At 33.0% G+C, this 24,251-nt stretch overlaps 1 protein-coding gene across 1 annotated transcript; it reads right to left on the bottom strand.

Annotated features, from left to right (window-relative positions):
* LOC109716245 (phosphate transporter PHO1 homolog 1-like) lies at positions 278 to 12,313 on the bottom strand. Its single transcript, XM_020241573.1, has 7 exons — positions 12,167 to 12,313; positions 2,895 to 3,201; positions 2,152 to 2,527; positions 1,707 to 1,755; positions 1,529 to 1,600; positions 595 to 724; positions 278 to 521 (listed from the first exon to the last, which is right to left on the bottom strand). The coding sequence occupies exons 1-7, from the start codon at positions 12,311 to 12,313 to the stop codon at positions 400 to 402; spliced, it is 1,203 nt and encodes a 400-aa protein (XP_020097162.1). The 3' UTR covers positions 278 to 399.

Here is a 24,251-nt window from a genome sequence, read left to right as displayed (position 1 = left end):
TAAAAACATATAGAACATACCTGAGCTATCCGACCTTTCAATTTGTTTGATTTGAGTCTGTGCACGGCATTTTGAGTTCAAAATTTGAATGCGCGGCTCACCTTTACAGGTTTAGTTAATATACTTCATGTAATTCTCACAACTATAAATTTATTGAAGTAAATAATTAGTTTACTTCATGATCCAACTCCTTGCTAGGGCTAAACTCAAATATAAAGCTATAAATGATTCGCGCCTTTCGCCACATGAGTATGTTGCATCCATAGAGAAACAAGTGTAGAAACAAGAGGCTAAACATGCTTCATTTAGTAGTATTCACATAACAAGATTAGGTTACATTTTGGTCCCCCAAATTACGATCAAAATTTCACAAAAGGCGATCGAGAAAATTAAAATCGATTAAACTTTGTTTAAGCACCTAAGTACATGATAATCAATTTCCATGTAGATAGGGTTATCGGAACATCGATACATTGTGCAATAACCGATGAATAACGCGATGAAGCATCCAGTGAATAACCCTAAAATGAGAGCAAAAATATGTAGCATGAGCAAAAACTAAATGTATGATGAGTTCAAAGTTTGGAAAATTACCAATGAAGAATGTTTTTGAGTGCGATTCGTCGCGATGTTGGGGCTTGAGGTACTTCATCGCCTTTCGTTCGTCGCCCTTCGCGAAATGCTTGACGAAGATCTCTTCGACCTCGTCCATTAGCTTAATCGCCTGTGATTTGCATTGTCGGTAGCGCGAGGTAAATTCGAGTGATTATGATTAGTTGTTTGTTGCATTTTTAGTTAGGTGCTTAAAATGATGTTCTAAAAATGTCAAATCGATGTTTGGAAATAATCATACATACTTATGAACATGTTTAAATAAGTGTGATGTGAATTTTAATTATTGTATATGTTGTGCGTGTATTTATACATGCACACATGAAAAGAATAGAGAGAGAGAGTCAAAACCCTAGACCCTCTAGGCCACGATCAATATGCTGGATATATAACGACCCGACCCGCTAGCAAGAATAATTTATTAGGTCCAATACCTATCTCTCAAAAAAAAAAAAAAGAATCCGAAACTATAATCATGCAAGATAGGTAGACACACAAGCTCAGAGAGTCGCGCTAGACCTTCCGGGCTGCAATTGGTACATTGCATTGTCGGATTGTTAGTGCTAACCATTAATTTCAAAAGCTTGAGCTATTAAAAATACGTAATCAATACACTTAATTAAAGCATACAAACAAGCGCCCACGGTCGGATCTTGATTGTGATTCGACCCAACCAACCTCACGCCACTTCAAACACGATTTAGCCCAACATAGCCTCCCATCATTTCGAACACGACTCAGCTCAATCTGACCTCCTGCCACAAGACAGGATGCTAGCTCCTTTGAGCCAACATGCATAACTATACATTTGGACTTCATTTAGGCTTAAACTAATAATCATGCAAAGCAAGCAAATACACAATTAAGCTCAACAACATCTACATGAATCTAGAGAGAGAGAGAGAGAGAGAGGTGCCTTTTCTGAGCTATTGAAATAGGAGCTCTCTACTACTTTGAGATAATCAGGAAGGATTTGTTTCCCTGTCACCTGAGATGCATACAATAAATTAATCAAACTTTACTAAACTATTATGATCAAAAAATATATATACACTAAATTAAAAACAACCTATGAGGAAAATGTGATATCCTACCTTGTCAAATTTCTTTAAGATCTTTACAAAAGCTAGCATGTTCAGGTTCCTGCAACATAAACCTACATGTAATAAATATCTATTAATTTATCACAAGATTATTTTATTTTATTTTATTTTATTTATTTATTTTTTGTATGATGGTATGTGCTATCCTTAATTTGAGATCTATTTACATATTTTCACTGAAAAATCACAATTTTCATATACATATCATGGTATATTTTATAATGATTTTTTCCCCCAAGTTAATTAAAATATATATCATGGTTATTTTAAAGAAATTGCACTTTCGAGGAGTATAAATATATATACAAAAGTTCATGCATGAGTAAATGATTTTGCGGGATATGTAAAAACAAACTTCAAATTTCATTTACATCAAATTTTTTTTTCAAAATATTTTATGTTCTTTTTTAAAGTTCGATTATATATGGAGTTGTACCGATAGTTTTGAAGGTACCCCAACCCTTTGTACAACTCAATGAAGCCTCCTTTGATCATTTTCTCTGCATGGTGAAGCTTAGTCTTGTTAATCCTAAGCTTATTTACGCCGTTGGCGTCGCATTTCTTCGACGAGCTAAATATGTCCTTCCACATCAAGTCACTTATCGCGGATATAGTCCTCGAAGGAGTAGTGAATGGTATATTGATTGTTAAATTTTTCGCACCGCAATTTATCACTCTATTTGAGAGACTTCTTAGCTTTGCTTCTTCTGTTCTCACTTTCATGAAATTTGACGAATCATCGAGCCTTTGTGAGTCGGAGAAGTTGTCTTCGGTTCTTTCGAATTCTATAGTAATCTTGGTGGATTCCTCTTCTTATAAGCCAAAAAAAAAGGAAAAAAAAATCAAGAAGGGTATTAGAAGGTCATGTACTCATACCATTTTCCGCAATTAGAAACATATAAAATAGTAATGTGGGCATATTTTTTTTTATTATATATATAGGGTGATAAATTGCAACAACATTTTCTATGCATTTTGTACAATTTTAAGTACATCATGATCTAGCATTATGAATTTATTGATTTCATGTATGGAATTGCACTATTAAGCATTTCAAATTTCTTATTAACAAAAATTTTACATATAATTACTTAATCATACATTACTCCATGTAACACTTATATCAATAGCCAATAGTGATAACAATAATAATGATAATAATAATAATAATTCTCTTACCATTTGTGATTGAGGAACACATAGAAGGAGCCTCATTTGATTCATTATTGATCACTGGACCCTTTACATTTTGCGATTTAATCATGGATTCAAGCTCGAGGAGTATGTCCATTTGCTTCTTTAGTGACTCCCCTCTCTCTAAGAATTCCTTCTCCTTTGCTTTGTAGAATTGGTTCACCTTGTTGAGTTGAAGGTCGAGCCTCGTGAAGAACTCTTTTGTCGCGTCGGTATCGACGAATTGCTCCAACAATTCGGTCTCGTATTCATCTCCTTTGCTTGTGGAGCTCGCGAGCTTCTTCTTACGAACCTAAAATAACAAGCAAAAAACTTGAACAAGTTAGAAACACAATAAATGACCGAAAAAAGCATATATATATAAGAACACTAGATAATAAACATCACACATGTACGTAGTTAAGTGTGTACATAATATTGGATTAGGAAAGGAGAATTAACAAAGTAGTGGATATAACAAAAATATACCTTTTTAACTTTATGACCATTGTGCCCACATTAGCTAAAAAGGGAACTTTAATCAAGGAAAAGGCAAAAAGGACTTAAAATAGTTGTATNATTCTCTCTCTCTCTCTCTCTCTCTCTCCTCTCTCTCCCTTAATTATCTCTCTCTATTTCTCTCTCTACCTCTCACAACTCTCTTTCTCTTTCTTGATTCTCTCTCTCTCTCTCTCTCCTCTCTCTCCCTTAATTATCTCTCTCTATTTCTCTCAACACACTCTCTCTCTTTCTAGTATCTCTCTCAACTCTCTCTCTCTTAACTCTCCCCCTCCCTCTCTCTCTCTTAGGTTGGGTGTGCTGGTTATGGTTCAACCTCATTATTCCACGAGTCATATTTGTGTGTGTGTGTGTGTGTGTGTGTGTGTGTGTGTGTGTGTGTATATATATATATATATATATATTTTCTCTTCTCTTAAACTTAGTTATATTACATTTATTTTTTTGTTTAATTCGAAGTTAAATTAAATATACCATTAATTCATTCAAGCGTAATGCGGACTCAACGTACGTGACGTTAAATTTTTCGATGTCATTAATAATTAAGTAGTTTGAACGCCATTTTATTAATTCACGACGTAGTACTTCTCGATCATGAGTACTTTATTTTCGCCGCAATTACTTTAATTAACATGATTTTGACTAACCCTAATCTCTACGTTTAATTACCTAAGCCTAAGAACCTTGAGTCACTCTTTTTTACTATTAAGCATGCAAGACTTAGGCAGGGCTATATAGACGGCTTCTTAACCTCGCCCTCCGTCTAGCTCCTAGCTGGATATGGAAGAGCGGGGCTGGCGGACATTTACCTAGCTGCTTATGCTCGATCAAGCAGGACGGGACGATCCATTCGCCCTGCCCTCTACCCCCCTGGAAAAGAAGGCGGGGGTCTAGTTGGGACAAACGTAGGAATTAACCCTACCCTGGTCCAACCCCCCCTCCCTTTTCGTTACACAAAATACTCTAACCTTGGTTGACGAGCAGTGTTAGTGTCACTATCTCGATGTCATCTCGTAAAACCCTCTATTTTGCAGATTTTGAGGTTTGTTTGTGTTATTAACGTTGCCGGGAACATTCCTTACCATCCCGGTATAACCCTTCTCAGGATTCAATTAAATAACCGAGGGTTTTAAAACCTGGACGTACTCGGTGTCAAGTAAACCGGCTCAGTGTATTGATTATATATATATATATATATGGAGTCATTTAATAATTGATTGATACCAGCGATGGACAAAAGAAAAACGTACAAATTAATGAAAACAGAGAATTAAGTCTACATTATTTGAAACAAAAATGCGGTTAAACTAACGCAGCTCTTAATTTAACAACGTTATATATTAAATAACATTATTGAACACGGAAACATTATTATGTTTACTAACTATATATAACAAATCGGTAAATACTAGTGCTCTAAATAACGTTCTAAATGTTGCTAGCTAGAATAAACAACGGTTTGTAATAATAACGCTGATTGTCAATGGTTGATCATACTCTCTTGTCTAGTAGCCTCCATGTTTACACAGAATCGAGATCATTTAGTACCTAAGTTTAAGGAAACATAAAGTTCAACACTATAAATCAATGGTCTAGAGATACAATATAACAGTTTATTAATTCATAAAAAAACCTCTCTATATTATCTATAGATGTCATGAATTATATAAGGTTAAAATTAAAAAGGAGAAAATCTAGATAAAATACTTTTTCTTTGTTACAATTAATCAACTTAGATAGAGATATAGTCTGTTACAATTAAGTACTTATATATAGAAGATATATATATAGAGGAGAAAAAAAGTCACTTTTAATCTTTGCTTTTGTTGGGGTATCTCATAATATTTTCTTTTTGCTATCAATGTCGCTCATAATAATATTTTCTTTTAATTTTCAATTGTCATATCTTGTGGTAGCTTTACTTTTCAAAGCAACTGTTTGAGAATTTTGTTACACAGTGATTTTTACTGGACGATAAAGGAGAGAGAAAGAGATAGAGAAATTAAACCATGGTTACACTTTAAGGGATACACAACTAACCTGAACATCTATCTTCTGTTTACTCACAAAGGTGGAGTCGTATACTTGTAGAGTTTCAAAGTCTTACCCCTGTTTTTTTTTAGATGGGAGAAAGGACTATTGAATCTTAGCGTTGTCCCTTACGTAGCTTAAGCTTAAATGAACAAACGCAAACGCACACTTATATAATTAGGGGAGGGATGGATTGAGGGAAAAACAATTAAGAGTGGTTCACCCCCCATATAGAAACACCACGTTGTGTGTTTGTGTGTCTCTCTCTTAACTCAACCTTACGAAAGGCTTGGATCGTGCTGAGCAAATGTAATAACACAAATCCTAAACACAATCCTCTCCAGGGTAAGCTAGTCAAAGTTCGATGTATATACACTGATTGTGTTTACACTGTACGTACAGAAAACTTTAAACAGGTAAAGTTTAGAATCCGGAGATTAATCAAACTTGGATTATCGATCAGGTATAGTCTAGAGAAATGAAAACGAAGTATAAAGTACACCGGCCCTGATTTTCCTATCAAAAGAGAAAGAGAGAGAGATAGAGAGTAGTCTATCTTAACTAATGCTATGAAATCTTCGATTGCGCATACTATCTCTAGTTCACTAAGTAGCATGGTACATACGGCTGCATGTCCTCTCCATTGTTTTCGTTGTTTTTTATTTCTTAAATATGGTAAGTTTCTAGACTTTGATTAATCTCGCATATTTATATTTTTGTTGTAAGAGATAGTCAAATTTGAAAATCTTTTGTTACCTACAAAATATATTAAAGTGTACCATAGTCTTGTTTTCCAAGAGTAGTCAAACTCAGTGCGCTTCCATCGCTAACAAAATATATTAAAACTATCCTTTATCGTGCCATTATTAGATTGCGATCGAACTAGCTGCGCTTAGTTCTAAGGGTGAGTAGTTCGTAAGGACGTGTTATTAAAGTATTGGACAGATTGCACACTTTTTAGTCCTCAAAATTCGTCAGTTACGTTTATTTTTTTTTTTACAACCACCTGTACATATTTAATTTATTTAATATATCAGCGGTTGTATGGAATTATAAAATGAATTAAAGGTTCCGAGCACTGATGTGAGGAGTGGTTTGTTAAACCGACGAACTAAGTCGGAGGAGAGGAGTAACTATCTCTTTCGACTGGGAGAACTGAACAAATAATTAAGGTAACCTTTTTCAGTACTCCTGTAAAAGAGATCTCATTATATATATATATATGATTAACATGGTGAGATACATGATGAGATGTATTCTAAAACAACTACATAGCTAGTTTGAAATATACCTATTGTTGACGACTAACTAAATCGAAAAAATTTAAAGTAAATATTGTTATGGATTAACTTATAGTTTACATTTTCTCATATACATCATCACGATACACATAGAGTTTTACGATGGATCGAAATACCTGGCAGCAACAAGAATAAACAATTATATAATATACGCCTAATCAACACGTTATATCCGTACGTGCAATCGCTACTGGCTCTAATGGGAAAATCAACAGATGTTCATGATTTAACGAGTGATCGAGATAAAAAGAAAAAAATTTTTTATTAGATAGCGTATATACATATGACGACTGAATACTTATTATGAAATCCATGTAATACTCGTCACATTTCGAAATGAGCAAAGACTTAAGTTTCCACGGTTAGTATAGCCTAGTTACTGAACACTAAAATCTGTTCCTGAAAGAGAGGTATAAAATTTCTAATTTGAAATCAGATCCATATATAGGTGCATAGATAGTTATACATGTTCTAGGTGGTCCAGTTTTCGCCTCCACCGAAGAAGATACTAGGGTTTTCTTGAAAGTGTTCTCATCATATATATATATAGAAATGTTTAAGATCTTCGATTCCCTCGAATTAATATATCTATAATCTGAGGTATCTCACTAATTTGTTACTTTAGATACAAACGGGTGGGGGTGTTTCAAAGGTTAAATTAATGTACCGTACTGTACCGTTTTCAACAATCGATAATAGTTTGTAGTGGAACTGACTGTTGGCTCTACTTCTGTTTACCTCTACCTTAAATAGTCTTTATAACTGCTAATTTAGTGAAATATTGAAAGACGTCCTGCCACCTTAGATATATACTGTCTTCGAAGAGAGTTAACACCTTCTAGTTTTGAAGAGACTTTCAATTTTAAAAATCAACCAATCATGACTTTGTTTCTCATGATTGTTCCCTATTAGCCAACTTTTCCCCTACTTGCCCTCTTCTCTCCATGACCTCACGACGATCTCACGCACGAGACGTACTTTCTTGGACTCTGCCAACTGGTGGAAAAGCGTACAACAACGAAGAGTTCTCGCGACGACCTCACGAAAGACGGTTTATTTGCTAAGGACTCATGGACGTTAAGTAGACCACGCGAGATCTTTAGATCGTTGCATTTCACCCCGTTTTATCCCTCTTCTCTTAATAAAAAAACTCTCTATCTATCGTGCGATGGACAAAGTAAATAAAGTAAATCTTTATTTAAATCAATCTTTACACTTAGTTGATTCTAAGCTTGAACCTAGAGCTCATGGTTGGTGGTTCGGGAAATGGTGAACGAGATTTCTGCCAGCGAAGCAAATAACTGGTAACAAAGACGGACCACCCGAGAAACCAACCTCGTCTTATCTTCTTAAAAAATCTTATCTTTTGATTGCAATTTTGTTAACAGTCATCTAAATGCGAGAACATCCTTGGAAACCCTCGAGATAACGTTGAAAAAGAAGAAAAAAAAAAGCTTCGGAAAAAACGAATTAAGTGGAAGGTTAATTTACTTCGTCATCGTACGATGGAAAGAGAGTTTTTTTTTTTTTTTTTGAAACAACGTACGGAAAAGAAAAGAAGAAGAATAAAAAAAAACCAAAGTACAAAATAAATGTGGATGGTCATCTAGTGAGCTCACGGGTAGTTAAATTTCCGATATATGTACAATCTGGTTGTAATCCTTTTTGTAAGTTAAACTCACTATCATTCCGATCGATCTATCCAGGAAGGACTTGAAAGAATCACTTACTCTAAATTAATGGTGTTTTCGGGGTTTTATTGATGATTTAAGTTGAGTTTATAAATATTTGTAATTTGTCTCAGCTATCTGCGTCTTCTTTTATTGCATGTGCATGTTCGATAAATACACTAAGACGGTTTTCGAATACATGGCCTCTACCTCACTATGTAAACCCGGATTTTAATTAGTTCTAACCCTGTTAGAGACGGGATATATACATAAAATTGACCGAGGTTCGATCTTAGATCGTCGGTGGAAGGTGAAGGTAGTATCTAGCGTTCTTTTAAAAGGCAAGTCATGACGAGATTTTTCAAAGCTCGGTGTTATCTTTCGTTCGACCAGGATTCTTTAAGTTCAGTTATAATTTTCTTTCATACTAACAATTATTAATTATCCATTCAATTAACATACTAAGCAGTAGATTAAGTTACTAATCTAGGGGAGGTAAAACAGTACTAGCTACATTTCTTTGATTTTATAAGTTGTTTACTTTATGCTTTATCAACCTTTTCAACCAATCATTCCATAGTTCTCTCGTTTAATACAACTGGTTTTTTCCACTAGAAACTCGTGAACCAGGGAATTATTGGTTTTTTTTTTCTTCTAGAGGAAATTAAAGATGTTAAACTGATTAGATTTAATAAACTTCAAAAGAAGCAAAAAAAAAATCGTATTTCCCTTGGGGGTCTTTTGATATAAATTTTTCTTTAATATGTTTTTCCAAAGTGTACTAGTTCACTTGGTTTTTTGGCGTATCTAAAGTTAGTTTATTTGGTATTTTCTTCGACGGCAATGGATTGTATATACATGGGGGTTTTTTTTTTATATCAATAAACTTCAAAAGATAGTGTTCTTTTCAAGTTAGAATAATACTTAGAAACAAAAACATATGGATTAAGTAAGATACATTTACCACTCTTGCTGTCCAATTAATCAAAGATAACTTACATGTTAAACAACTGATCGATCTTTGTCGGTAAAATTAACAACTGCAGCAGCTGCTAGTTTAATTATAGATTTACGAATAATAGCGGTTTAATAAAACTTACCTAGTTGTTTATAATTTTTTATTATTAATCCTCTCACTGATATAAAAAAACTCTCTTTCCGGTAATCGGACAATAGGTGAAGCAAGTAAAGAAAAAAATTCTTTATTTGAATTGATCTTTATATTTTATTGATACCAAGCTTAAACTTTATAGCCCATGGTTGATCCTTCAGGAAACCGTGGATTCGATCCCTGACAGTCCCCTCTCCGATTCAATGTGAATTGTATACTCGTGACGAGAAAGCAAATAAAAAATAACACATATGTTATAACATTGATTTTTATGAAAGTTGTTGAGGTACTACTTCAATTGCAACCTCATTTAATTCCAAAGCAAACCTTAACGCCCCTCTAACGTAATGCACGCCACTCTTTGCTGCTACCCTTTTATAGTACAAACTAAGGCATGCATTATAACGCAAGGCGAATAGTGCTACTTAGCCAATGCTATATAAAAGACGTCAGGGTGGTCTCTTCCGTCTTCGTATAGGGATATACGAAAAAGGAGTTGAGGTAAAATAGATTATCGCAATCTATCTAGAGTTATGATTTGATTCGGATTTATACTCCAACTGCCAAACTTAACTAATTAGTTCGTTATAAGTTTCTTTAAAGAAAATAATCGTTCATATATACGTACCTTACTACTTCGCCACCTTTGAAATCGAGAAATTGGGTATTTCACTGGGTATATAAAACGATGAATGACGATGTATAGTACGTACCAACAAATCTCTCTGTTCGCTTTACCAGGTTAACGTACGATATATATACGTACCACTTATTACACGGTTACGGATTAGTAACCTACTAAACTTTCCAACAATAGGTGATCAGAAACACTCGGAAAACTACGTACCCCTAAGATCGTTTTAGGTGTACGTTTCCAAGCGAATTTTAAAACACGAATTAACGGTAATAATATCCAGAATCAAATATATTCAAATTAAAAACTCCGCAACTACTTAACATTTTATCGTTTTACTATCTTTTTACTTTTTTCCCTTTTTTTGTTTTATTTTAATTCCGAAACTTTCAAATATAGGTGCTTGCTTCTGTCTCTTTCAAAAACTAAAATGAAGATATTCTATATTTAATTATTACAAGTTCATTAACAATGAATAATTAGCAGTACTTTTGATTCCCCAAATCTACAAGTGTTTATTACCTAGGTTTAATCTAATCTTATTAGATTAGATTAGATTAGATTAGATTAGATGAGGGTGTTACATCCCATCTAATGAACCGAACTTTTTAAACTCTGTTCAGCGTGTTGAATTTATTTATATAAGAGAAAAGAAAAGAAACGAATCCGGTTCGCGCATCTGTGTGTGTCTCTCCCGTGAGAATTTCATACACGTGTAAACTGGTACACGTAGAATCGATCAACATGGTTTGTTGTTCACGTTTTCCAACATCGTTATAGACTTCTCTCGCTTTACTAATTTCAACAACAACCTACGAAATAACGATCACCCCATGTGTTATACTCATGTATATATGTGTAGGAAGAGTTACGTACCAGGAATGATATACATATCGATGAAATTAAGTATGTTATACATATATCCATATACGTAGTATTTTATAATAATCATAATTGTTATAATAAAAACGAGAACCCAAGTAAAGGTGCTACTTTACACTGTACGTTACTTGGTACGTCGTAGGAGGGATCAATCAGTGAAAGATGAGTCTCATGGAATTTATATGGGATCGTTGTAAGAGGACATTGAGTGGTCACTAGTGAGATAAAGTAGAGAGGAGAGGGGGTGTACATGATGGGAAGGGATAGAAAAAGTAACAAGGTACTCTATTTCCGTTTGGTTTTCCTGATAAATTTCTATTGTTTTCATTCTCTCTCTCTCTCTCTCTCTCTCTCTCTCTCTCTCTCTCTCTCTCTCTCTCTCTCTCCTTAGTTTAATTTATAACCACGATACACCATTTCTTGACTCAGAATATATATAGGTTTCCAATTTTACTTCCATTCACTATTTACTAATTTAACAACGTATTAAATAAAAAAAAACTCCTTTTTCAACGTGCGATAGGCGAAGTAAGTAAAGCTTTTACTTGAACCGATGTTTGTCACTCCGTTATACCGTAGCTCTTCTTTTTATATCGAGTTTAATTCTTTTTTCTTTTCTTTTTATTGTTGTTTTCATTAGTTGTCAAATAAATTAATCGAGTTGTTTTCAGGGAGGTGAGAGAATGATTAAGGAACTATACGGGCTGATGCTTCTCTCCCAATCGTTTCACCGTAACAACGTTTTATAATATATCGTTTATTTAAAGATGTCAAACTTTTTGATAACAAAAATCTTATAGGTAAAATTGTGTTCAAGTCATACTGATCTGCAGCGTTTCGCCTGCTTTGCTTTAATCCTCTTTACCTACTTGTTCCAAAGTTCTATCGAATTGATTTCTTTTAATAAGTTTTCGAATTCGACTATCTTTCTTTGGAGAGTACGTAGTATATATAAATATATATGCGTATATACTCACTCTTAAGAATAAAGATTACTAATTATATACTGATTATAACCTTTGCCCGTGGTATTTGCCCGTGAAAACACGCAGTTTCGGTCCACCCATTCCTGTGATCACTTTAATAATTTCACGTACACCGTGAACCCTCTACTTACGCTCCGGCTGCACCTGGTTAGCGCCGACGGCGGCTGTCCCTACCTGTGCCGGTGCACCATGTGCACCAGGGGGGCCGCTCACCAGGTGCCACCCGTGGACACCTGCTAGCGTCCCTGTGAACCGCGTTACGCTCACCGCGGTCCGACCCGTCCAAACCATGTCCTCTCAAATTCGTTCGTACAAATTAATCCCCCTTCAAATTAAACGTCATCGACTAGGTAATGTATATACATACACATGTACGTACACGCACACACACACACACACAAACACACACACACACACACACCCCATGCATGCACCACCACATTAAATACTCACGTACCCTGGGAAGAAACAGATGTGTCCTCGTGTCACCGGTTGAACGGGAAACACAACAGGTGTGGAGAGTGAGATATATATGTATATAGGACCCGGGTACGTAGTAGAAAAATCGATTAATAAATTAATTAAGGGGTCCTCTTTAATAATTAAGGTACCTGAACTAGGTGGTACAGTACGAGTACGTGACGGGTTGCTTGGGTTTAACAAATCTATAGTAAGAAATGATCGAATTCAAATTATTCAACATCAAAACAAATCTGTTAGTCTGGCTTTCATACTCTATACTACCTGACATAATCTAGCCAATTGGGTCTCTTGGTTCACGCGCGTTAGTTATTAAAGAGGAAGAGTTAGTCGAATTAATGAGTTCGGACAATACCTGATCTAAGTTAATACGTATCTATACACTTCTATATTTACTCCTAAGGAAATCGGTTTAATCTTTGTTATATTAACTCGTCGAAACCTGTTTGGGATCATAAACCGTGCGTTGTTTTCAACACGCACTATCGATACGTACGTAACAGGGTAGAGGTAACAGAAGAAGGTGAGTGACTATAGAACGCTAAAGAAAAATTAATAATGCCTCTAGAGTATCCGTACGTAAGAACATGACGTGTCTTTGACAAAGGTTACACTATCCTTTAATTTTCAAATCTATAGTTGTATGTATTAACGTACTTAATTTGAATTCACGGTTTTAAAATTACAATTAATTGGAGATAAAAAGGATAACTTTAACAAAGTGGAGATAATTAAGTACGATAAAGAGTTCCCTAACACTTGGAATGAGTATAGTATGTGCGACAAGGTCCAGAGCTTCGTTAGGTTTTTGATTAATTCGACTAACTAGCTGTTCTATGGGATGACTTGGTATCATATATAACCAGCCTATGAAAAACGATATCTAGCTTACATCCTAATTATATATTAGAAAGAATTTTTCAAACTTAGGCTGTTAAGGTTTTCGAACCCTATGCTTGACTCCGTTCAAGCAAAAGATTCGGGCTGTTTCCTAAGATAAGTAGATGGTCAGTTGAAAAAGAAAAATACTAATTATTATTAAAGAAAGAGTGCCTAGTTTTAAGTTTACAAACCACGTTATTACTCTTCAACTAACCGAAGCGGGCGTTAAGCTTCTATCACTTTAATTATATAAATCTTGTTTAAAATAATAACTGTTTCGTTATCCCAAGTTTAGTAGTATTGATCTATATTAAATAGGGAAAATGATCATAGTTTTTAATGACACCTATCTATTTCTATATATCGATATCCAACGTTTTAAGCTACCAATTTTAGAAATTAGAGAAAACAATCCGACAAAAAATTTAACAAAAAAAAAATTAATTTACGTAACACGTACGTTGCTAAATATTCAACCCAATGATTCCTTTAAAGTCTTTTTATATCCCTTTTTTTTGTTCTCTGAGGTTAAAATGTAATAAGTGACAATTACCGGGTATGAAATCCATTCCTCTTAAACTTCCCTTTCACCTGGAATCGGGTACTAGTATACCGGGGAATTAATTAACAAGATGATGGATTTAAAAATAAATTTTCAGGTACTTGTTAGGAGGTGCAAAGAAAAGCTTTAAACTCTTTGAAGTAGTTAAACGTATACTAAAAACTATTTAGATACCTTAATAGATTGGAAAAGATTATCAACTAACAACAAATTAAATAGGTTCTTATGACGATTTTTTTCACAAAAGTTGAGAATAAAACATAAAGCTTACTAACTTTAACAAGGGTAGTAATTCGACTTTTTAGTGTTTGATGAAACAACATTCGAACGCTATTATGTAAACGGCGCATTGAGCTCTATTTATCTTCCAAGATAAGAACGGGTTAGTCTTAAAAATTAAAAAAGTGAGACAATTAAGATTTAAAATACTATTGAATACACAGTTTATGTATTGAAAACGAAGATAAAAAAAACTTGTATCTTTGCGTGAAATGGTATCGTGAAGTGATCATGCATGGGGCTAACGCGTAGGTGTAAGTGGTCCCTGAGCTTGGGCACAGGAACGGGTTGGGGTTATATAAGGATCAATAAACCGGGTCTACTCTTTATTAAAACGTTGTTAATTGAGTTTAATTCCTGTTATAACGAACCGGGTACGCCGCCGGTACTTTGAAAGTTATCATGTTTAGGTTTTTTCTTAATCTATATGTGCGTAAACCTGTTGTGATTAACATCATAAAAAAAAATAAAAAATAAAAATGTTCGATATATATATATATATATCTCTCTCTCTCTCTCTCTCTCTCTCTCTCTCTCTCTCTCTCTCTCTCATTATATCCGTTTATTTAAATCATTGCTGAGATTACGGGTTCGAATTATTTATTTGGCACGTACTATATAGGAGAAATTAATGTACGCTCCCCGCAGATGCATGCATGCGACATTGACATTGGCTGTCATTTTGTAAGAGGTTTTTTTTTTTTTTTACTATTTGTACGCGTAATTAAAGTGTTTGTATGTGTGTAGATATGGATATGTAATAAAGAGGATTAAAAAACGGTGCACCGATTAAGAGGAAGTGAGAAAAGAGAAGAGAGAAAGGTGAGAGTAAAAGTGGGTTACAAAGTAGAAGGATTTGGAGGTGAGTTAATTATACAAATGTATTATGGTAGAGGTAGGTTACGAAGTAGAAGGATTGGGGGGATAGAGAGTTAATTATACAAATATACCAAAGTATGTTACAAAGTAGAAGGATTTGGGGGTGAGTTAATTACACAAATGTATTATGGTAAAGATGAGTTACGAAGTAGAAGGATTGGGGGGGATAGAGAGTTAATTATACAAATGTACCAAAGTAGAGGTAAAGAAGTATAGAAAAAAAAATATAATAAAAAAAAGAGGGGGAATAGAGAGTTAATTATACAAAAGTACCAAATTAGAGGTAAAGAAGTATAGAAAAAACAAAGAAAAAAAGAACCGCGTGTTTTTACCGAGTACAAAACATTGAAAAATTTTAAAAAACAACACACATCTAACTTTAATCCCAAAGCTCCTAGCGCTGCCTCGCGACGTCTTCTTTTACCACTACCTAAACCTCAGTCACTCTCTCTTCTTCGTCACCTACACCTATGCCCTAACTATACCAGCACTGATTTCTCCTCGACCTGTGATCGCCGCTTCCGCTACATTTCTAGCCTTAAACAGAGAGGCTACAGCTATCACGTTACTTCTACACATACCCCATTTTTTTTAAAATAACGAATAAAATAATAATAATACACACTAAATAAATAGCTTTAATATTTAAAATAATATAGATATGGATATAGATAAAATATAAAATATGAACACAAATAACTTCAGGGTATAGTTTAGTTTTTTAAATTTTGAAAATACAATAAATATAAAATATAAGATATCATAGTAAGGCGGCGTTACGCGCCATTGAAGTGATCAATTATAATTAAGAACATGGTTTATATATTAAATCCACAGGTGTTGTAGATAGGAGTGGTGTGTTCTTTCTTCTTCTGTAGATTAATTTTTGTAGAGGCTTTGGTTTTGTTGTTGTGGTGGAGGAGAGTAAGAGGAAGAGGAAGAGGAAGAAGAAGTAGAAGTAGAGCAGAAGAAGAAGAAGAATAAGACGACGACTACTACTAGTACTAGTACTACTACTAGTACTAGACGAAGGAACAAGTACCTCTTTCACATCGAGGAGTCCTTGACGACGGAGGTTTGCGTCAAGAGCACGGTACATCATCATCATCATCAAGCGAAGCGGCGCCGGCTTTGCGTGAAGAGGACTAGCTCTAGTAGAAAGCGTCGCTGGTTGGAATTCTTGAGACGCAGCATGAGGCGGGTGAACGAATCGTAGTGTTTCGAATGGAAACAACCACGGAGACGCAGGTTTGTACGAGGACTCTATGTTGATCTCGAGTGGTAATGGGGGGAGGGAGAGAGAGAAACGAGAGAGAGAGAGAGAGAAAGAGTGCGTGAATCGAAGGAGTGAAATTTAATCTAAGATCGAGATGTCTCTTATTTAATTAATCACTTATGATTTTTTTTTTTCCCAGTGGAGTTTATATTATTATAAATTTATAGCAAAATACAGTAAAATTGGAAAATCTCATACTTTCTAACAAAGTATATTATATTAAATTATACTATAGTCTCATACTCTAAGATTTAAGCTCAGTGTGATTTGAAAGTCGTAATTATTAAAAAAGAATAAATTAAGTTTAGGTGCAGTACTCACATCGCTTTTTAAAGTACGGGTATGTATTCTTCCTCACAACTTATCTTTTTATAAATTTATAGCAAAAGATGATCGAACTGAAAATGTCATATTACCAACAAAGTACATTAAATTGTTCAATTTCTATTTTTAAATGTCGATGTGGGACTACATAACCGATAAAAACTTTAAGTGGGTATAGTTGATATAGACAGAGTTCAAAGGTTAACAAACTAAATTTAATAAACAGGATTAGTTTATTTCTCTAAATTAATTTAAACATAGAAACTTAATCAAATTCGATGATTTAAACGCTTAAAAGGATTGACTATTAGCGGCAATTGTCAACCCCTTTTAATAAAAACTAACAATAATTATCGGTTAAAAGTTAAATCTTTTTGATCGATCAGTTTAAGTTTATAAAATTAACTTTTCAATAATAATTGATCTCTTTTTGTGTTTTATCATTTCAATTTCCCAGACAAAGTTTCGTATCATATGCGATCCCCAGAGGTACGTAAAGAACATCTCCCACACACTCATTCTTATATATATATTCCTATTCGAAATTTATGCTGGGAATACTAGAGTGTGAAAGAGTAAAATTATAAGATATTAAATTTCATATAGTTAAATCATAAAACACCAAGATAAAAAGAGAAAAATTTATATATAGGTGGATATCAAATAGCTTATACATAAAATCATGAAAAATTAAAATTAAAATAGTGACTAAATTATTCTTTTTAACTAACTACTTTATTATTTTTCTTTTTTTATTTTAGTGTCTCATACTTTCACTATGTAAAATTTCAAATTTGGTGTGCTATGATTTCATTTTTTTTTTAGTGTAGTCATGATAAACTTCAAAAAGGTGATATATTATTAGAAAATGATGACAAAAACAGAGAAGGAGATGACTCTATTTATCACCCAGTCATTTATTTCTTTGTTCGTCTCTCACACTAGTCTTATATATATATATATATATATCTTAACTCGAGGATATAAAAATTTTCATGGTTCTGTAACTACGAACATTCAAAAATCGGAAATCAAATTTTTTATACACCAATCCTACTACACCCGGGGGATCCCAACTCACCCACCAACCAACTTATCATATTAGATTGCCCACATTTACTAGTTGTCACGACTAGATTGCCAATTTTTAGATATTCATGTTTTACTAACCACGAAAATGTTCGTGGTATCGTCCTGAGATATATATATATATATATATATATATATATCTCAGTTCTTTCTCTTTCTCTCAACACTCTCCATCTCTCTCTATGATCTTTCTCTCTCTCACACAACTCTCTTTATCTCTCTCTATTAATTCCCTCTCTCTCCTCTCTCTCTCTCTCTCTCTCTCTCTCTCTCTCTCTTAGTTCTTTCTCTTTCTCTCAACACTCTCCATCTCTGTGTGTGGGAAATAATTATAACTATAAGGAGGTGGTAAAGAGGAGATCAGTGGAGGAGGGATTTTGGAGTAGTGGAGGGAGAGGTGGTGGGGTTTGGGGCCCTTGAATTGGTTTTTTGTGGTGGGTGTGTCATTGCATGTTAATTTGTGCTCAAAAGCATAGAGCACCCTTTTTTGTGCCACCTTTGTAGTTTGTAGTTCTTGGGCAAGTAATTAATAAAACAATGTACTAGATTGCAATTTTGATTATTGGCTCAACTACTCTCTTACAATACTGCCATTACTATAAGAAAATCTCAATATGGGGACGCTTTTTAGACGATGCATGGAGAAAACATCTCCAAGCTTTTCTACAATATAGCAAATATCCGACGCTATATTGTAAAGATTTTAAAAATTATTTACGTAGTGATCAAAAGATCACAAAATCGACAGTTTTTTATGGTCTATATGAGCTGTTTGCTTGTTTAACTGCATAGAACAATTCAAACAGTTTTAATTTTGGATAGAAAATTAATTCCTTATACTATTTAGATAAAATTTTTGATAACTCCGATTATGAATTGAAAAGTCTAACATCTATTTTCACAAGGTTATTCGTTTTTTATTATTAATTTTTCGACACTTCAATAAACTTGGTAAAAAATTTTAAAATATTTGAAATTTAGTTTCTAGACGTTATAAAATACGCACTATAGATCAACTTTAACGGCTCCGATCATCGATTCAAAATTCTTATCATTTAAAACGACTTAGAAGGACGAAGACCTCCGTCCTCCTACAAAAATAGTAGTCGGACTCTCTCTCTCTCTCTCTCCTCTATAGTGCATGTGTGTATAGAATGTGTCCCAAAAACACTCTTGTAATTAATTTTTCTTTTTTTGCATTTAATTATTAAAAATGAAATGTAATAACTATAGAAGAGCGATTTTTTGGGTATCAAGAGCACTTATGTGTATCGATGGACTACGTTCTCTAATATTTATTGATCATTTGGCAAATGTTAGTCATCACTTTAAATTGATGAATTATAAATGTCGCTGGTTAGTTGCAAAAATTTCAAGTGCTTTTGGTGCATCTAACCCAAAATGTAATTAAGCCCTTTTGATGATTGCTAATTACTACTTTAGAAATCCACATGTATAGAAGCTTATATATATATATATAGAGAGATCTAGAGAGAGAGAGAAAGAGAGAGAGAGAGAGAGAGAGAGCGCGCTAGCCTGATATACTATCGATAGCACGAAGGCCTCCATGCTACCAAGTTATTTTCATTGATGCGGCTTCCAAATCGACGATTGACTCTGTTAGACTTGATCTACATTATTGAAATTATTTGGAAACTAAATTTCATAATTTTTCGGCATCATTTACCTATCAAACGAGTAGTCTAAAAATGAACGCTGAAAATAAAAATCTCATAAAAATTAATGATAAAAGACTTGAATTTAAGACCAGAGCTACCGATCTTATTCTAAATAGTGAAAAAAAATTTCTATAAAAATTTCATCAGATTTGAATTGTTTTACACTGTTAAATTCACAAACGCATCACATCTACCATTAAAATTGTCAATTTTGAGACATTTTGATCACTAGCCAAATGATGCCAAAAAATTATGAAATTTAGTTTTTAAATACTTTTAGTAGTGTAGATCAAGTCTAACGGAGTCGATCGTGGATTTGGAAGCCACAGCATTGAAAACAACTTGGTAGCACGGAGACCTCCGTGCTACCGATAGTATACCAGCCTAGCTCTNAAATGAATATTTTTAAAAAATGATGATAGGAGTCTTATAATCAAGGTCAAGAATATAGATTTTGTTTTAAATAGTTTAAAAAATTTTCTAACAAAAATTCAAATGATTTGGATAACTTTACGCTATTAAAGGAGAAAACGCCTCGTATCGACCATTAAAATTACAAAATTTGAAACCTTTGATCACTAAGCAAATGATGTCAAAAAGATTTCAAATTTGATTTCTAAACACTTCAAGTGGTATAGACCATGTTCAATGGTGCCAATAGTCGATTTGGAGGCTCTATCATAGAAAATAAATGGATGGCAATGGAGCCCGTTTGCTATCGAAAGTATTCTAGCTCAAATATATATATATATATATATATATATAAATTGAGAGATAGGTAGCACGCTACCCGCTTCTTTTTATTTTATTTAAAAATAAACTTAGCAAGAAATGTGATCAATTAGGATTCGAACTTGGATCTCGGGTACCAACCACCAAGCCCTTTGTCACTTGCTCTAGGACGGTCGGTATATTAATTACTATTCTTACCTAAGAAGAGATATTGTAGCCCACAACTCATAATGAATTTGGTGGCATTTTTTCTCCAAAGACTTCTAGATTACATCTTAAATTAACCATCCTTTAAATTTACACCACATATCCACATAGTTATTGATTGTTGATTTGCTTATTATTACCGTCAAATCACAAAAAGTGGTAAAGAAATATTTTCTTTGTAAAATTATATGAAACAATCGTTTTCTCCAAGAGATTAAGCTATCAGATCGAGAACGATATTTTTAATATTTATATTCAACGCTCTCCCTCACATATGGAATTGAGACTTTTTGGTAGATCTAAAACATGAACTTGAATTAAATGGAAGGAAATTAAATAAAACTAAAGGTTTGGCAAAACTCGAACTCAGAGTACGGTGTTTCTAATAAATATATTCAACACTCTCTCTTATGTCTAGGGGCTCGAGACTTTTTAACAGGCCTAAAATATGGACTTGTATTAAATAAAAGAAAATTAAAAGAAACTAAGAGTCTGACGGGATTCAAACTCAAGACCTTAATACCATTTCAAATTATATGAAATAACTATTTTCTCTAAAAACCTAAACTATTAGAGAATGGTAATTTTAATGTTTTTATATTCAATATTGTTCAATTTAATTCCTTGAGATAGGAAATGCAAATCAAAATTTACTTTAAGTGATCAACCACATTATGCAAAGAAGTATTTCATGTATTAACTAACTCCATCTCTACCACATTAGCAACATGCACAGAAAAAAGTATGATTAGGTGAATCATTCACTATATTTTTACCTTCAAAATATGGTGAATCGTTTTACTTTGTTTTCCTAGTCTTATATAACAACAATTTTACCAACACCTTGCTTCTTTTTCTTCTTTTTTAACTCTTAGGACAGAATTATTTAGATCACTCAAAAGTTATTACAAAATTATTTTTGCAAAAAAACCCCTTAAAAAGGAGAAGAGAAATAAGGTCAACAAATGACCCTTGCTTCATTCAAGGGTTGCATATGTTCTCGACTAGTAATCAATTGGGGAAAAAAAAAAAGGGAATTAAGAGAGAGAGAGAGAGATCGAGGAGAGAGAAAAAGGAGAAATATCATGAACTTGCTCAATATTTGATGATTAATATTTAAAATTAAACTCTAATATGATGAATATATATTATCTACATAATCAAATTAAGATAATGAGTCATTGTTCGATTTGTAAAAAAATAGTGCTCGAAATTTATATTTTTGGCTAAGTTACATCTTTGGTCCCCAAACTTACATTTTTCTTGCTTGAGCTTTCTAGATTATTGCAATCAAATCCATTGGTTCAAATCAGTTGACTAGATGCTTTGATGCGACATCTTAGTTGTTATCACATCATCAATTACAATACTAACGTGTTACTGCTACATCAACGCACATTATCATTCAATCAATATAATTACTTAGTCTGTGGGACTCAATTGAAAAAATAATCTAAAAAATTTGAGCTAAAAATTACAATAAATTAACGTTTGAAAATCAAAATGTCATGCTTTTCATAGTAGAACATATTAGATTTGGATTTTGAGATCATGAGAGAGGCTTCCCATTAGGCAAACCAACCAACCCAAAATAAGCACTAACTTTGTTTGTTGAAGATAAAAAGCAAAAGTTTCCACCCAAATTATTGAGATATTGAAAAGCAAGACCCTCCCACACTAGCTCCACAAAAAAGGTTTCATGCTTAACTTCAATCTTTCACAAGATTATCTTGTAACCAATAACATTATATATGTATAATTTGGGCAACCCACAATCCTAGGGTTAGATAAAACTTCAGCAGGGAGCTCCCCGATGATCTGCTACCACGTGTTAATTTTGCCTCCATCTAATAACTCATTGAGTATTTTTTTAATATTAAAATCCAATAAAACTTTTAAACACTAGAGAGAAGGATCATAATCCTTGAATAAAGATAAAAATGACACGTGACACGAATTAAAGCTTCCCAACGAGGCATCATTGGGAGCTCCCCCACTCCGATTTTTTTTCCCTAGGGTTCTAAGGTTTAGTTAGGGTTTTAGGGTTTTAGTATTTAAAATACAAGAGAGAAAATAAGACTTGTGGGATATTTATGGGTTGTAGAGATCGCATTGAATTTTTTTTCTTTTTTTTTTTTATTTATTGTCTAAGTCATTTTGAGCTAATTCAACCAAACAGGATAAAAATAACCAGAAATTTATGTTTACCCTTTAACTAAAAAAATTTTTGTATACAACTGGACAAAAAATCCTTAACCCATTACACAAAAAAAAAAACCATATTAATTTTATTGCTGATTAAGTTAATATATGCAAATTAATATTTGAATTTGGAATATTTAGTGAATATACCTCTACATAATGAGTTGATGATGCCATGCATATATACTACCTCACTGTAACTAGTGCTTGCTTATCTATATTTATTTTTTTAAAAAAAAAGGGGGTGTAAAGTTAAAAGATAATGCTATAAAAAATAAGAGGAAAAAAAAAAGGAAAAAAAAAGAAGAAGAAACTGATGGTGATGTTAATCATTAATTGAAAAGGCAATCATGAGGCCATTAATAATTGATACATGAAATGTAGAATACAATGTATCTATACACAAGTAATTAATGATATGTTTTGCTTATAAAATGTGTTAAAATTAAAGTTCATAAAGATCTAGCTCTTTGAATGTGGAAAGCTAAAATATAATTAAAATAATAGAGAAAAAATATAAAAGAACGCAAACAATTCATGTGGCTCAGCCAAAAATCGATCGAAAATTTTATTATCATCGAAAGTGGAATTCAGAAAACATTGCTCTCTCGAAAAACCTAATCTGACTCCAAATACACCTAATACTCTAGTAATTAATCTCTCACATCCACGATACCAATTCATATACTAAAAGATACATTTACATTAGTGGCTAAATTACAATAAGACGAAAAATAAAATTCAACAAGAATAATAATTCTAATGTTTACTAAATTGGTTGACCAAATTAGGACAGGGTTAGTAAAACTTGTAATTTATGGTTCAAATTAGTTAATTAATCTTTTTCTTGCAATAACTCTAAGTTTTGTTAGCTATACGAAATTTGGTGGTGTTCATTAATTTATGTGAAATTTGTATAAGTGAAAAAAATAGAAATTTATTATATTATTCCAAAATCTAGGAACTATTGGCGAATTTGTTACATCATACATTTTTAGAATTCTAATTTTACTTTAAAAATGAGATTAATATTTTCAAAAGATATCATCCCAAGTAGGAGATCCAAATTATTGGATATTTTACTTTTGAGTATGAAAATCTTATTCCAAACTTAAGGGAGAGTACAATTTTTAATTTCTATATTTTATTCCCTCAAAATTTTAAGTTGATACATTTATGTCTCCTCCGTCGGGATTTCGTTACTATTCCGTCAATTTTTTATAATTTATACCGAAAATATCTTTAAAAATAACAAAAATATTTAAAAACTTATTTTTTCTTATCAAACAAGTAAGGATAATTTGGTTATTTTATTTTCTCCGTTAATTAATGTCGTAACCTTTGAAATTTTTTTAAAAAATTTTAAGGGGGCAAAAAATAGATTTTAAAAGTAAAAAAAAGTAAAAATTTTAATATTTACTGAAGATTAATTTTTTGTATTTTAGCCTTTAAACTTTTATATTACGCAAGTCGAGGCGACTTTAATTAGTTGAAAGCAAAAGCATTAGAAACAAACAAAATCTTAGGCTTCTATCACTAATGCAGAGGAAATATTTCTAATTCCTATCGTTTTTTTTTTCTAAATTGCAAACCCTAATTATGTGCTTTCCATGGGCATTGATTTTTTGGCCTCTTTTG

This window comes from Ananas comosus, linkage group 10 (assembly GCF_001540865.1).
Source record: "Ananas comosus cultivar F153 linkage group 10, ASM154086v1, whole genome shotgun sequence".
Taxonomy (NCBI): Eukaryota; Viridiplantae; Streptophyta; class Magnoliopsida; order Poales; family Bromeliaceae; genus Ananas; species Ananas comosus.
This window is presented reverse-complemented; position numbering and strand designations above follow the sequence as displayed.

What these genes read in the sequence shown, in the direction of transcription:
- LOC109716245 (XM_020241573.1), bottom strand. Translation starts at nt 12,313, where the DNA reads ATGGTTTGGACGGGTCGGACCGCGGTGAGCGTAACGCGGTTCACAGGG. An exon ending in TCTTAAAGAAATTTGACAAG is followed by an intron (nt 1,601 to 1,706) that starts GTAGGATATCAC and finishes TATGCATCTCAG; the next exon opens with GTGACAGGGAAACAAATCCT. An exon ending in CTCAAAAACATTCTTCATTG is followed by an intron (nt 522 to 594) that starts GTAATTTTCCAA and finishes CTCTCATTTTAG; the next exon opens with GGTTATTCACTGGATGCTTC.